The sequence below is a fragment of the Tyto alba genome, unplaced genomic scaffold (genome assembly GCF_018691265.1).
Source record: "Tyto alba isolate M040663 unplaced genomic scaffold, T.alba_DEE_v4.0 Super-Scaffold_33, whole genome shotgun sequence".
Classification (NCBI taxonomy): domain Eukaryota; kingdom Metazoa; phylum Chordata; class Aves; order Strigiformes; family Tytonidae; genus Tyto; species Tyto alba.
In genome coordinates, this window is record NW_024881308.1 from 1,516,296 (window position 1) to 1,532,069 (window position 15,774).

At 59.4% G+C, this 15,774-nt stretch overlaps 1 protein-coding gene across 2 annotated transcripts; it reads left to right on the top strand.

Moving 5' to 3' along the window:
• The first annotated feature begins 726 nt into the window (after positions 1-726).
• Positions 727-14,955, top strand: LOC116961557 (sacsin-like). Of its 2 annotated transcripts, XM_032992996.2 has the most exons (7): positions 727-831; positions 1,183-1,270; positions 1,449-1,551; positions 1,859-2,005; positions 2,369-3,701; positions 3,952-4,040; positions 4,618-14,955. In XM_032992996.2, the coding sequence occupies exons 1-7, from the start codon at positions 809-811 to the stop codon at positions 14,691-14,693; spliced, it is 11,859 nt and encodes a 3,952-aa protein (XP_032848887.2). In that variant the 5' UTR covers positions 727-808; the 3' UTR covers positions 14,694-14,955. The 2 variants fall into 2 exon arrangements, with proteins under 2 accessions (XP_032848887.2, XP_032848888.2); XM_032992997.2 differs by lacking the exons at positions 727-831; positions 1,449-1,551 and having other exon boundaries at positions 1,176-1,270.
• Positions 14,956-15,774: the final 819 nt, after the last annotated feature.

Below are 15,774 nucleotides of genomic sequence, written 5' to 3' on the forward strand. Positions count from 1 at the left end.
CCGTGTCGTCAATCTCCCCAGTGTCCTATGTAACTCCATCATCCCATAGCTCTGCACCCATGGCTCCCTCCCCCATTGCCACGGCCCCATGGCCACCTACCCCATAGCCATATCTCCATGGCCCTTGCCCCACTGCCATACCCCAGTGGACCCCATCCCACTGCCATGGTCTTGTGGGCCATGACCAATAGACATAGCCCTGTAGCCCCTGCCCCATAGCCACAGCCCCAAGGCCCTTGCCCCATGCCCACGGCTCCATGGCCCCAGATCCATAGCTGTGGTCCCATGGTACTCTGCCCCGTAGACACATTCCCATGTACCTTTGCCCCATTGTCATACCCCAATGGCCCCATCCCTGCAGCAATATCCCCATGCCCCTCCTGCCCCATTGCCATGGTCCCCGACCCATAGCCACCTCCACATGCCCCCCCTACCCCCCATGACCTAGCCATACTCTTATCGCCCAATGGCCCCCACCACAAAGCCACATTCCCGTTGCTATGACCTGATGATCCTTGCCCCATAGCCATATTCCCGTGTCCCTGCCCCATAGCCATGGCCCCAGACCCTTCCCCACCCCTTCGATCCGTCGCTGTATCCTCCTGGACACGTCTCCCATCCCCCCCTCCCTGGCGCTGCAATTTTCAGGGTTAAAAGAGCGGAGAGGCGTGTACAGCGGGGAAACGAAACTGCAGGCTCACGGGGGTGGGACCAGGGCCACCGAGCTGTGAGACCCAGATGTCCAGGGGTGGCAGAGCCCAGCACATCGCATCGGCAAGACCTGAGCGAGCCCCCAGCAGCGTCCCACATGGCCCTCAGGGAGCCAAATGCGTGCGTGGGGCTGGGGCGGGGAGGGCAGGCACCGGGGGTGATACTGGGGTTTTATGAGGGACATGGGGGATGGCTGGAGGGTTCCAGGGATCATTAGTGGGACTGGGGGCTCAGGGGTTAGTGGGGAGACCTGGAGGATTTCTGGAGGATCCCAGGAAGAGATGGGGGGCTTGGGGAGGTGGAGGATAGGGGGGGTGTCTTTGGAGGTGGTTGTTTCAGTAGGTCCTGGGATGAGATTGACTATCCAAGAGGGGGACATCATGAGGGACCTGAGGATCCTGGATACTGGGTCCTGGCTACCCATGGTGGCGAGCTCCCCCCGCACCCCCGCCCCTTCTCTCTGCCTTGCAGGGTGGCCTTCTGCCAGCGGGCACCCATCTTCCTTGACTACCTGCACAGCATCTTGCAGAAGTACCCCGATGGGGGGCAAATCCTCAAGGTGAGATCCCTGGGGAACCCAGCCATGTCTCTCTTGCCCAGCTGGGCAGCTGCAGTGGGCAGTGGTCCTTGCCCAGCACCAGCCCCTGAGCCTCGCTGGCCAGCTGGGAGAGCGGGTTGGTGCTTTCCTCTGGGGGCTGGGGGGGTCCAGGTGTCTGGTCACTGATCCCTGAATCCAGGAGCTGGTGCAGAACGCGGATGACGCTGGCGCTAGCAAGGTCGTGTTCGTGTCCGACGAGCGGGAGTTCGATGTCACCGCAGGGGGGCTGGAGGGCACCCAGGGTGAGAGGCGCTACGGGGCACGGGGAGAGACTGGACAAAGCTCAGGGGTGGCACTGGCAGGGATTGGGGGGTACTGGTGAAGAACTGAAGAAAGGTCAGAGCGGGCTGGGGAAACTGGGACTAATGAGGTGTTCTGGGATGTGTTGGGGGCACTGAGGGTACTGGGAGGACTCAGTGGTATCGGGGACACTGAGGAGGGATTTTGTGGGACTGGAGGGGGGACTGAGATTGGGTGGCCACTGATTATGGGTCACAATCCCCCCTACATGTCCCAAGTCTCCCCTAACCCATGGTCATGAACCCCCAGGCCCAGCCCTCCTGGCCTACAATGATGCCCTGATGTCCCCCCGGGACTGGACAGGGATCCTGCACCCAGGGGTGTCACACAAGCGGGAGGACCCCAGCACTGTGGGGCGCTTCGGCCTCGGCTTCACCTCTGTCTACCACCTCACTGGTGAGTAGCACCGGGGGCCTCAGCTGGAATTGAACTGGGGACATGGGTTGTACTGGAGGAGCTAAAATTCAGCTGCTGGGGAGTACTGGGGGGCACCGAGGGGTTGAAAAATGGAGGGCTGTGTCTGAAGTGAGGAAACCTGAAGTGCCAGGAGGCTGGGGGGAGTCTGGGTGGCAATGGAGGACAGGGCTGAAGGGGCAAACTGAGGGAGGACTGATGAATTGGCTTGGGACCATGGGAGGCACTGTGCAGTTGAACTTGAGGGTACTGGGTGGGCATGTGCAGCACTGATGGCTTGGGATGATCTGAGGAGGTAGTGGTGTCCTCACCATCCCTGTGGCCTCACGGTTCCCATGTCCCCAGACCTGCCAGGTGTGCTGAGCCCCCCATCCTTGGGAGTGCTGGACCCCGAATGCCAGGTGCTGCCAGGTGGTGGTGCCCGCTGGGATGTCTCTGCAGCCCAGGACCTTCCTGGCCTTTTCGAACCCTTCTGGGCTGGGCTGGAAGCTGTGGGACAGCCCCGCGGCTCTGCCCAGGGCACCCTCTTCCGCTTGCCTCTCCGCCGGCAGCCCTCGGGAATCTCTGCAGCGGTCTCCAATCCTGAGCGCCTCCGTAGCCTCCTCCAGACCTTCCTCGCAGAGGCCCCACTTTCCCTCCTCTTCCTCCGCCATGTCCGCTGCGTGGCCCTGCACCATGTGGCCCCTGACGGAGTGCAGACACTCCTGAGGACCCTTGTGGCATCCCCTCAGCCTCTCCCTGTCCCAGGGCCATCAGTGGATGAGGGGCTGAGTCTGTCATGGCGCCTGCTGTCCCTGCGCAGGGATGGGGTGGAGGACAGGAGCAAGTGGCTGGTGGCCACGGGCAGGGCCACGGAGGAGCCAGCCGTGACACTGGGCGCAGGGCTGGGGTGCTTCCCCGAGCTGAGCCTGGCGTACCCGCTCTGTGAGCCCTGCCGAGGGCGGCTATGCTGCTTCCTACCCCTGCCAGCCACAGACGAGATGGCCACAGGGCTGCCTGTCCATGCCAGCGCTCCTTTCGCCCTCTCTGACGACCGCCGCCACCTCCGCTGGCCCGAGGAGGGCAAGGAGGGCGAGGCAGATGCCCGCTGGAACGCCCTGCTGCTCCTTGGCCTCCTGCCGCGGGTCTACAGCCACATGGCCACCGTGGTCACGGCTCTGCCTGACACAGACGCCTACAGCATCTGGCCAGACCCCAAGGACACACCGAGCTGCGGCCGCATCCGCAGCGTGGTGACCCATGTCTGCCGGGAGCTGGCAGCCGCCTGCACCCTGGCGCCAGCCACGGAGGGGGCCGCAGGGCGGCTGCGGGCCGCTGAGGCTGTGCTGCTGCCGGAGGCCTCGGGGGACGCGGCCGCACAGCGGGCGGTCCGGGCCTTGCTGGTGGCAGCCGGGGAGCCGGTGGCTGAGGTCCCAGCCCACGTCCGGAGGGCGCTGGCTCTGGGGATGGCGGAAGGCATCCGGGAGGCCACAGCAGGCCACGTGCGGGAGGTGCTGCAGCGCCGTGGGGCCGCAGGGCTCCCAGCCGCCCACCGGCTCTCCCTGCTGCGCTACGTGGCTGGAGATGGGTGCTACGCTGAACTGCGGGGTCTCCCCCTCCTGCCTCGTGCCGATGGGACCTTTGTGGCCTTCGGAACCGAGTCAGCTCCTGTCTACGTGGACACATCCGACTGCCCCAGGTGAGTCTGCGGCCTCCGGCAGCCCCGTTCCCTGCGGGAGTGAGCAGGGGAGCCCATTACCCAGGGCGCAGCTCCCGCTCTTGATCTGAAAGGGGGGGCCACGGTTGAACCTGGACATTTGGGTGCATCACTGTCCCCCTCCTCTCCCCCAGTATCACTGAGTGGGAGCTGAGCCATGTGTCCAGGAATCTGCCTGTGCCTGCCCCCCATTATCCCTCTAGTCCCCCAGCACCTCCGTTTGTCCCCACAGGGAGCTGCTGCCTGGACTGGATGGGTCCTTCCTGCCTTCGGACCTGGAGCCAGGCTTGGACAGCCTGCTGCGAGCTGTTGCCAAGTCAGGTAAGAGATGGGGGTCCCTGGACCACCTTCGGGTCCTCTCATCTCCCTCTAAATCCCTAGGCACCCTTGTACACCCTGGGGGCTCCTCTGCAGCCCCAGTATCTCCCTGTACACACCTGGGGCCCCTGATCCCCGTCTGAGGCCCTGCTCTGGGCTTCCCCCATCCATTCAACAGCACTGTAGATCCCAGGTCTCACTGTCTCAGGTTTGGGGTGCAGTGTCTAAGCCCTCTCCCCTGTCCTACTTGTTCTTACCACATTGCTCTGTCACCTCTGTGCTCCCTTGGGTCCTGGGTCTACCTGTATTTCCTATCTGAGGAGCTCTGTGTCCCCCAATACTGGTCTCCCTAACACCTCTTTCCTTCTCAGATCTCCTCTATCCCCACCATTCTGGGCTTACACTGTTCTTCCTATCCAGGGTATCCACTGTCCTTCCAGAGCTCAGGTTCTTCCATCCCCAGTATGGGGGCCCCCCCCATCTCCTGCAGATCTCAAGTTCTTTCTCCCACGTCCTGGGTCCCCCTGCCAGGTCCCAGGTCCCACATACTCCTTGTCAAGCCTCTGCCTCCTGCACACAGGTCTCTTCCACAACCTGGTTCTGCTGGACCCAGCTGTGACTGCCCAGACCCTACGCTTGGCTCTGCCCCCTGCCTGGACATCCCAGTCTTCAACCCCAGTGACCTGGTGTCCGGCCCAAGGGCCCCCCCAGCCTCCAGCCTCCTGGTTCCCAGCCCTGTGGAAATTCCTGGCCCACCACGTGGAAGACCTGGGCCCTCTAGAGGGGCTCCCTCTCATCTCCCTGTCCCCACTGGGTGCCCCCAGCATCTCTCTGGCTCCGCTGATACCCCAGTCCGGTCTTATCTTCCAGGCATGGGAGGACCAGTGCCTGCCACCTGCTGTGGCCTCTGTGCTGGAGGTTCTGGGCTGCCCAGTGGTGCCACCGGGCACGTGGCACTGCTCCCTGTCCCACTATGTCCTGCCTCCATCTCCCCTCAATGCCTTGCGGGCCCTGGGCAGGCGGGGGGCTGCAGCTGTGGCCTCCCGCCTGGCCTCGCTGCCTGATGCAGATGTGGTCACACTCAGGCTCTACCTGGCAGACCTCCCATCCCTGAAAAAGCAGGACAGGGATATACTGGCTGCTCTGCCCCTCTTTACCCCACTGCCCTGCTTAGCCACCCCGCAGCCCACGGGGCTGGTACCGGCTGGTGCCACCCCGGCACTGGAGCCAGAGCTGGAGCTGCCCAGAGATGTGGTGCTGCCAGAGGCCATGTTGCAGTGCCGGGATGGAGTTGACCGACAGCTCCTGGGGAGGCTTGAGAAGTCCCTCATCAGTGTAGCCAAAGTGATGCTGGAGGCCATCAGAGCTGTGGACAAGGGTGCCTATGCAGGGCGGACGGCTGAGACACAGGCTCTGCTGCTCTGGGTACTGCGGCACGGAGAGATCCTCTTTGCACAGAGTCCCCTGCTCCGGCAAGCCTGCAGCAAACTGGCCTTCCTGGAGACCCCCAATGGCCCCGTGTGCCCACGAGACCTCTACGACCCCTGCGATAGCACCTTGCAGGCACTGCTGGGCCCTGAGCACTTTCCTCCTGCCGCCTTCTGCAGTTCACCTGTCCTCCGTGCCTTGAGAGTCCTGGGCTTGCGGCATGGTGAGGGGTGCCTGGTGCCTTCAGACATCCTAGAGGCTGCAGCACGTGTGAGTCAGGGTGACGCAGTGGCTCTGGACAGGGCTCAAGCACTGATCAAGGTCTGCAACCGCCCCAAGGCACTGGCTGGCTTCAGCTCTGAAAAGCTTACGCAGCTCCAGGCCCTGCCATGGGTCCCTCATTCCAAGTGCACTGGAAAACCTAGGCAGCACTTCCTGCCCCCCAGGGAGCTGCGGTCCACCCAGTACCAGCCCCTGGTGGGGCTTGCTATGCACCTGACTGATGCCTTTGTGCCAGAGGCAGAGGAGAAGCTGGGGCTGAGACAGAACCCACCCCCAGAGAGAGTGTGGAAGCAGCTGAGACAGCTGGCAGGGTGCAGGGACATGGGTGAGGTAGGTCCTGCACTCCGGCCTGTCTACCAGCACATGCAGGAAAACCTGAAGACCTTTGGGGCTGCCCCAGATGATGCTGTGGTGTGGACTGGGTCTGGATTTGTCCTGCCATGTGATGCCGTGTTGGACTATCCTGAGGAGCTGGAGCTGGGGATGCTGGTGCCCCGGGTGCCCCCTGAGTTCCTGCCCTACAGCTGCCTCTTCCGGGCTTGGGGGGTGGAGGCGAGAGTGAGTGAGGAGAGGGCAGTTGCAGCCCTGCGCTGCCTGGGACAGGACATAGACACACGCAGCTCCAGAGCTGGCACTGCAGCAGAGTTGCAGGTGGCTTTAGCTGTCCTGGAGTGGCTTAAGAGTCGGGGGCACCAGGGGAAGGGCATGGTGCCAGTTCCTGTGAGGATCCTGGAGAGCTCAGGCTTTGCCCTCCGCCCAGCTGCCTCTACTGTGTACCTGGACATGGAGCTGGAGGCAGAGGAAGAAGTTCAGGAGGTGGTGCATGAGTCGGTGCCATCCAGCACAGCCATATTCTTCGGCACGGAGCTGCTCAGTACGCAGGTGCTGGGGCCAGAGCTGTTCACAGCCTGTGGCCCCTCAGAGCCCATCACCTTACGGCTCCGCAACATCCTCCGGGAATATGGTGAGGAGGGCGACCTCTTCACAGAGATGGTCCAGAATGCAGAGGATGCTGGAGCTACTGTGTGCCGCTTCCTCCTGGACCTCCGATGCTGCAGAAAGGCCACCTCTGGGCTACTAGACCCCGGCATGCTTGCCTGCCATGGCCCAGCCCTCTGGGCCTATAACAATGCCCTGTTCACAGAGGATGACCTCCAAAACATCACACGAGTCGGGGCTGCTACAAAGGAGGGCCAAGCAGGCCAGATTGGGCGTTTTGGGCTGGGCTTCAACTCCGTCTACCGTGTCACAGATGTGCCAGCAGTGCTGAGTGGGGAGACACTGCTCATCTTCGATCCCAACGGCACACATCTGAGCAAGCACATCTCCAGGGCTGGCTGCCCTGGCATCCGCCTGGACTTCTCCAGACGACCACGCATTCTCCATGCCTTTGCTGAGCAGTTCTGGCCCTACCATGGTATCTTTGGGTGCCGCCTGCCTGAGCCAGGACCCTTTCCAGGCAGTCTTTTCCGCCTGCCTTTTCGCACTGAAGAGGAAGCTGTGACATCACAGATTTGCTCAGAGTCCTTTGGTACAGAGCGCATCCAGTCCCTTGGCACCAGCTTCCTTGGCTCTAACCGGCTCCTGCTGCTCTTCCTGCAGAGGGTGAGGGAGATGTCCCTGGAGATGCTGCCAGACGTGGCCACCTCTGCAGGGGATACCATGCCTTTGGCCATGCTACGGCAAAAGAAGATTCGAGACTTGGGGGCCCCTGGGGACCCCCCAAGCTGGGCAGCCATTGAGCAGCTCACAGCCTGTGAGGAGACATCCAAGACCACATGGCAGTACCTAGTTTTGGTGTGTCGGTGTGATGGGGAATTGCTGGAACTGTCTCACCAGAACACACAGGCCAGGCTCCATTCTCTGTCTCCTACGGCTGGTGTGGCCATTCCCCTTGCCCTTACTGCAGACGGCAAGTGGGTGCCACGTCTGGGTGCCGAGGAGGGACAAGTCTTCTGCCACCTTCCCATGCCAATAGCCTCAGGGCTGCCAATCCATGTGCATGGGGCCTTCAGCATCCTCTCAAACCGCAAGGGGCTTTGGGACACGGCGGAGAGGGGTGAGTGGAACCGGGCGCTGCTCCACAATGCTGTGCCAGTTGCCTGGCTCCGGGCACTGGACCACCTCCGCATCATGCATGAGGCAGGTGAGCTGAAGAGCTATGAATATCATGTCTTCTGGCCGGACACTAGCACTGCCCATTACCCCTTTACAGAGGCTGTGACTGGTTTTTACCAGGCTGTAGCAGCCAAGAATGGCCCCAGGCTCTTTTCTGATGGCTGCTCATGGTGCTCACTTCAGGATGCCCGCTTCCTGCACCAGGCTGTGGTCAGACACCCCAAGCTGGGTGCCGTGGCAAAGCGTGTCTTTGCCACTGTCCTGCCCCATCCCCTGTTAGCTGTGGCCTTGCCAGAACATGTGCAGAGGGGCCTTGGGAAGGCAGTGGATGCGGGCACCTATGACTGGCCCCGCTTTTACTGTGAGCTTGTGCTTCCCAACTTGGAAGACCTCTCTGCTGTTGACCGGGACCCATTGCTACTCCATGCGCTGGATATGTTCCATGATGATGTGGACAAAGTGCTGCAGACAGTGCCCTGCATTCCCGTGACTCCACATGGCCACCTGCAGCTTATCAACCACTTGGTGCACCCCAGAGGCCGCACTGCCTCTTTATATGACCCTAAGGATGGGCGCTTCCCTACTGGGGAGGCCTTCCTTTCCCCAGAAAGACTAAGCCAATTGGAGAGGCTGGGCATGGTTAAGGACACCATGACCCTGTCAGAGCTGCTGGAGCGGGCAAATACAGTGCAGTTTATTTGGACTGAGGACCGTGGCCAAGGCTGCCAGAGGGCTGCCTTCATCCTTGAGCTGCTTCAGGATGTAGTGGAGAAGAGAGTGAACAACACCATGCAGGCAGCTTTCCGGACTGTGCCCTTCCTCCCTGGTACACTGCCCACTGGTGAACATGTGCTGTTGCCAGCTGCCCAGCTCTATCATCACCTCCATGCCCCACTAGTGGGGCTCATCCACCCTATCTTGGCTCCTGAAGTGCTGGGGGAAAACTTCAGCCCCTCCAAGGAGGTTGCATCCTTCTTGGGTCTGGACCGGCAGCCACCAGCAGCTACAGTTCTTAAGCAGCTGCAGGCACTGAGCTGTAGCTCCAACGCTCTCCCTTTGGAGAACCTGCAGGACAAAGCCCACTGCTGCTACAAGTACCTAAACACGCTGCTGCAGAGAGGTAACTCCAGCTGGGATGAGGTGGCTTCTGCAGTGACCCAAAAGGAGCCCTTCATCCTGGTGGGCTCTCACTTTGTGCCAGTCATGGCTGTGGCTGAGACGCTGTCATTTGAGGCTGTCCCGTATCTTCATCAGCTCCCAGAGCAGTACCGGCCCTACAGCCAACTCTGGGAGTGCGTGGGGCTGCGCCACACATTCACCTGGGATGATTATGCCCAAGTGCTCTGCATCCTGGCAGACATGCATGCTGGAGAGCCACTGCCAGCCACAGAGCTGGCTCTGGCCTTGCGACTGGTGTCTCTTGGCTTGATGGCAGATAGCAAAGAGCCGGATGCCTACCAGACCCAGCAACTCTTTCTGCCTGACCAGGAGGGCATTTTGCGTCCACGGGACAAGCTCCACTTCAATGATACGCCATGGATGCCAGTGGACAGAGATGTCCTGCTGTGCCACGAACAACTGTCCCGACCCACAGCCCTGCGCTGTGGGGTGCCTACTACACGCCACCGGGTACTGGAGAGGAGCCGACTTCTCACTGAAGACCTGATCCTCTGGGCACAGCCATTTGGTGCTCATGAAGATTTACCTACACGACTGAAGAACATCTTGAGTGAGTTCCCAGCATCCGCTCGTGATATGGTGACGGAGTTGCTCCAGAATGCAGACGATGCTGGTGCGAGCCTTGTGCACTTTGTGTGGGACCGCCGGCAGCACCCAGTGGATGCCACTTTCAGTGAGAAATGGAAAGACCTGCAAGGCCCTGCCCTCTGCATCTACAGTGACAGCCCCTTCCGACAGCAGGACATTGAAGGTATTCAGCATCTGGGGGTGGGTGGCAAGCAAGGCCGGCAGGATGTCACAGGCAAATATGGCCTTGGCTTCAACACTGTCTTCCACTTTACTGACTGCCCAGCCTTCCTTACTGGAGACAGTGCCCTGTGTGTCTTTGATCCCCATCTCTACTACATGCCCGTAGCCACAATTGAGAGTCCGGGTGGGATGTTCGCTGTCAACCCTGAATTCAAGAGGACCTTTCCAGACATTTATGGCACCTTCCTACCCTCCTTCTTCAATCTGAACCAGGGTGTCCTTTTCAGGCTGCCCCTCCGCACTGCAGCTGGGGCTGCCATCTCCAAGGTGTCTGGCATGGTTGTGCGGGATCAAGATCTCAGGGACATAGAGACAATACTGGCTGAGGAAGGTGAGGACTTGGTGCTCTTCCTCCGGCACCTCCACACCGTGGTCTTTTCTGAGATCCCCCCAGATGGGGAACAGGTGTTGGAGAGGATGCGGGTAGCCACAGAGCTGACAGATGGTGATGCAGAGCTGAGACGGGGTTTCCAAGCAAAATTGAGCCAAGCCATGGATAGCAACAGCCCCACCTCTGTCTCCTATATCATGTCAGTCAAAACCAGCAAGGCCAAGGCCAGCACCATTTGGAGGGTGATCTCCCAAGCTGGGGTGCAGGAGGGGGCTGAGAAGTCTCCAGTGCTTGAACGTCTGCCCTATGGAGCTGTGGCTGCCTGTTTGATGCCATTGGACTCGAAGAATTTAAGGGGCAAAGCTTTCTGCACCCTTCCACTGCACCTGACCACAGGGCTGCCTGTGCACATCAATGCCAACTTCTCTGTGGATACAGCCAGACACAATCTCCGCCAGGACCCTGGCAGCACAGAAGCAGCCTGGAATAGGTTCTTGCTCCAGCACTTGGTGGCTCCTCTATACTGTGCCTTTCTCACCAGACAGTGGGAAGCCCTGGGACCTGAAGGGCTCCAGTTCAAGTCCCTGCACATCTGCGAGCAGTACCTGGCCTCCCGCTACCTCCAGTTCTTCCCTACTGTGACAAAGGTGCTACCTATATTTCAGGACATGGTGAGGGATGTCTATAGGCACCTCAGCCATGCACGACTGCCCCTGGTGCCTGTATACCACCTGAAACCACTTAACAACATAGTGACAATGACCTGGGCATCTCCAGGTGGTGGGGATGTGCTAACAGAGCCATACTTCCTTCAGGAGATACCTGAGAAAAATCTCCAGAAGGTGCTGCAGCACCTGAACATGAACCTGGTGCCAGCATTCACTCACCTGAGGCAGATCTATGAGGAGTTCTCTGAAGCCCATGTGGATGTTGTTGCCTTGCAGCCAGCGTCTCTCCGGCGCTTCCTGAAGGCCCTGGCACTCCCCGTGCCCTGCATGGTGTCTGACACACCCCTGAGGACCCCAGAGAGCTGCTCCATCCTGCTGAAACACTGCAAGGAGCAAACTGATGTGAACCAAGAAGAACTGGAAGGCTTGCCTTTGCTGGTCACACACGGTGGCCGCCTGAATGCCCTCAGCACCCACCACCCAGTCTTTCACAACTCCTTTGCTCACCTCTTCCCTCACCACTGCCACTGCTTTGCTGACAAATTAATTTCTGACTTGGCCCTGCCTTGCTTTGTGAAGAAGCTTGGCCTCCTGGAGGCCACACCATTCATCCAGGAAGCACTGGGTCAGATGAACTGGACCACAGAGGGAGAGAAGTGGCTCAAGGAGCTGTGGAAGTTCTTCAGCACTGTAGTCTACACACCCATAAAGGCCAAAGAGAACTTAGAGGCTGACATGAAGTCCTTCATGGATCTTCTGAAGGATGTGGTTGTGCTGCCTGTACAGGGGCACAAGACAGGCTCGAAGCACCTACTGCCACTATCCTCCCTCCACAGTGTTCTTTTTGAGTGTGAGACGGATGTGGCCAAGGTGCTGCACAAACTGGGCATCCCTGTGCTCCTACGGTCCCTGCTGCCTTTTGAGTTTGCCTACCACTGCCTGAAGGCAAGGGCACTGCAGGCCACAGAGCCCCGTGCTGTGCTGGCCCAGCTGGCAGACAGCAGAGCTCATCTCCACTGGAGGGACTTAAACGAGTGGGATGTGACTAGACTGCTGTACTTTGTGCGGGTAAAACTGGATTCGTTGGCACTGGAGCAGCTTCAGCTCCTGCCTCTCTTCCGGAAGTATGGTGGGGACTACGTACCTGTGGCACCCTACCACAAGGTGCTGGTGCTCAAAAGCTCCTTCACAGAACTGCCCCGGGCTGCCCAAGCCCTGTACAACCTGGAGAAGGGCATGTTGCTCCTCACAGCAGACAAGATCCACAAGGACCTGGCCAAGGATTTGCACTGGGGGCTCACAGATGACCAGCAGCTCTTCAGGACTGTAGTGCTGCCCCGGCTGTCCCAGCTCACAGTGCAAGAGCTTAGGGAAGCTGTGCACTTGTTCTTTGCACTGCGACGCATCTGTGATGATAAGTTCAAGGAAGATGTTGTGGCAGCTTTTCAGACTGTGGCCTTTATACCCAATGCTCATGGTGTGCCATGCCTGGCCTCCTACTTCTATGACAACACGCAGTCCTTCTGCACACTGCGGCTCCAACACCGCTTTGTGCCTGAGTCTTTCTTTGTGGGGCTAGGTTACAACTCCACAGCTGCTAAGGATTTCCTGCTTCAGGTAGGTGTCCGCACCAGCCTCTCTGTGGACGATTTTGTGGCACTGGCCCAGGAGATAGAACAGGAAGCCACTCAGGGTAGGTGCAATGGTGAAGACCTGCTGTCACGACAGCAGGAGTTGCTCAAAGAATTTTGCACCCTGTTAGTCAATCCCTTGTCAGAGGGTTTGCTGAGGCAGATTGCCTCAATCCACTTCCTTCCTCCACCGGACATCCCCCCAAACCTGGTGAACCTCCACCCGCCTTTTGCAGCCTGCACAAAGCCTGTGGCCCTGCAGGGCAGTGTTTACCACTGCCAAGAAGATGTGGCTGAGCTCCTATGGACATCAGCCACCATCCTGCCAAAGTCCTTTGAAATCAAACAGGACCTCTTGAAGGCCATGGGAGTCCTTGTGGAGATACCCACTGCCCTGGTGGTGGCCAACCTGGAGCAGGTGTGCAGGGCAGCCTGCCAGACAGAACAGCAGGTGAAAACACGGGCCAGCGTGCTCCAAAAGGTGTACAAATTCTTACAGACCCATCTGAAGGAGGTGGACGCAGGGCGCCTTGCTGAGCTGCCTATGGTGCTTGTCAAGTCAGGGGATATGGCCATGCCACATCAGGTGGTGACGTCACTCCCAGATGAGGCCGACTTTTACCCCTATCTTCTCACGCCTGACCCCCATGTGGCTGTCTATGGAGACCTCCTGCAGCACCTTGGGGTGGTCCTGCTCCCCACACTGACTCACTACAGCCGTGTCCTGGCCCAAATCCACCAGGAGACCCATGCCAGTGGGATCCTTAATACTATCCAGAAGAAGACAGTCCTGCTGGCCACACAACACTTCTTTAAGCTGCTGCAGGAGGCAGTGGAGCCCCCTGATTTCTCCGCTGTGGATGAGCTGTACTTGCTGAGCACTGCTGACTGTCTAGAGTCATCCCACAGTCTGTATTTTAATGACTGCGTGTCCTCAAATATTTTTAGGGCCTTGGAGAAGACCTTTGTGTTTATGGCTGAACTGCCAGGGACTGGATGTAATACCTGGCAGCTGCTGCAAATGCTACCACAGCACCTGCGGCCACAGGCACTCTCAGAGGTGACAGAGCAGCAGCTGGAGGAGGGCAGTCCATGGCCGTGTCGCTACGGTTCTCACTGCCCTGGGCAGAGGCGTCTGCAGACCCTCCTGATATCACCATGGTTTAGGATGGGGCTGAAGGCCCTGCTCCGGTGGCAGAGCTGCAGGGCTATGATGAGAATGGAGGGGGACAGTGGCTTTGCAGTGGAGCAGCTGAAAGTGCAGTGCTGCGAGGACATCTGCACTACGCTGGTCCACTGTGGTGCAAAGGTGGAGGGCAGCTCCCAGTCACGGGTCATCCATGTGTGCCTGGCTGGTGGTGGCCAGCGGCTCCTCTACATCCGACATGCAGAGATGGTGCTGGACCGGCACCAGCTGAGGATCCTGGAGACTCTAGCGCAGGAGATCAATATCATGCTGGGTGGAGAGCTGGATGCACCCACCTTGTCAGTTCTGCGTGAAATGCTGGTCTGCCAGGAGCCACGGGATGTGGCCCTTGTTCTGGAGGAGAACAATGTGGCTCTGGTGGGTGCTGCACCAGAACCAGAGGAGGTCATGGCACCAGAGCTGGAGCCAGAGCTGAAGAAGAGGCTGCAAGAGGAGGCTGTGGCAGAGGGGAAGCCATGGAAGGATTGGCACAGTCTGATGTCAGAGGCGAATGTCAATGTGGGTCACAGCCTGGCAACCCAGCACTACCGCCGCGGACAGGAACGCCATGGCTCCTGGTTGTGCAATGAGGAGGCCGTGGCCCCAACTCCGTCTATCCCAGAAGCCCAGCGGTGGCTGCGGCAGGCCAAGAGTGACCTGCAGGCAGCCCACAATGACGTCAGGCGCTGCTGCCCCAACTGGGTCCTCTTCAAAGTGCACCAGGCCCTGGAGAAGGCACTGGTGGCTGCCGTACTTTGCCATAGTGAGGCCTCTGAGGCCCCAGTGGGGCTGCTGGGACTGGCCCGATGGCTGGAGGTGGTGGAGCCAGAGCTGAGGGGCCTGGCAGAGGATGTGGAGTGGTTGCATGACTGTGGTATGGATGGCAAGGCCACACGGTACCCGAGTTACCACCCCTTCCCCGTCATCCCCAAAGAGGCCTTCCATGGTGTGGATGAGGAGGAGGTACTGAAGCGGGTGCAAGGAGCGCTGGGGAAGCTGCAGGACCACGTGGGCAGGATGTGAGGATGTCCCCCCAGAGCGGGCACTGGCAGCCGGGCCACAGGACCACCATGGATCCACCCATCACAGATCTGTTGTGGACTCGCCATGGACTTGCCACAGACCTGCCACAGGCAATTCCAGACTGTCCACCCCTTCAGCAGGACTGTACTATGGCAGGAGGTGTTTGGGGACAGATGGGGGGCCTATGCCACTGAAGGTCACGGGGTAGCATGTGCCACTGGCATGCCTTGAGAGAGGGGGAAATAAAGTACAATAATACATATTGCAGTGCTGATAGACCCTTCACTAACAGTGTGATCAGGGGACGTGGAGAGGTCATGGATGACTGGGGGGGTGTGGAAGGTGAAGGTGGCAATGAAGGCGTTTAGAGGACTCTGGTGGGTTGACCTTGGCTAGCCACCAGGTGCCCACCAAGCTGCTCTGTCACTCCACTTCTTCGACAGTACAGGGGGAGAAAATGTGATGAAAATCTCATGAGTCATGATAAGGACAAGGGACATCACTCACCAATTACTGTCACAGGCAAAACTGACTCAAGTTGGGGAAATTAATTTAATTTATTGCCAATTAAAGAGAGTAGGACAATGAGAAATAAGAACAAATCTAAAAACACCTTGCCCCCGCTCCCCTTCCTTCTTCCCAGGCTCAAATTCACTCCTGACTCTTCTACCTCCTACCCTGAGCAGTTCTGGGGAATGGGAAATGTGGGTTGAGGTCAGTTCATAACACTTTGTGCCTGCCACTCCTTCTTCCTCACACTGTTGCCCTGCTCCAGTGTGGGGTCCCTCCCTTGGGAGACAGTCCTGCACTAACATCTCCAATGTGGGTCATTCCCACGGGCTGCAGTTCTTCACGAACTGCTCCGGCATGGGTCCTTTACACAGGGTGCAGTCCTTCAGGAACAGACTGGTCCAATGTGGGTCCCCCATGGGGCCACAAGTCCTGCCAGAAAACCTGCTCCTGTGTGGACTCGTCTCCACGGGCTGCAGCCCCTGCCGGGAGCCTGCTCCAGTGTGGGTTCTTCAGGGGCTGCAGCTCCCTTCAGGACATCTCCAGCTGCTCCAGTGTGAGGTCCTCCATG

Excerpts from the sequence above, each read along its gene's own strand:
- LOC116961557 (XM_032992996.2), top strand. The coding sequence starts at position 809 with ATGGCCCTCAGGGAGCCAAATGC. Across the intron at positions 1,271-1,448 it reads ATGGGGGGCAAATCCTCAAG|GAGCTGGTGCAGAACGCGGA; the intron begins GTGAGATCCCTG and ends CCCTGAATCCAG. Across the intron at positions 1,552-1,858 it reads GGGGCTGGAGGGCACCCAGG|GCCCAGCCCTCCTGGCCTAC; the intron begins GTGAGAGGCGCT and ends ATGAACCCCCAG.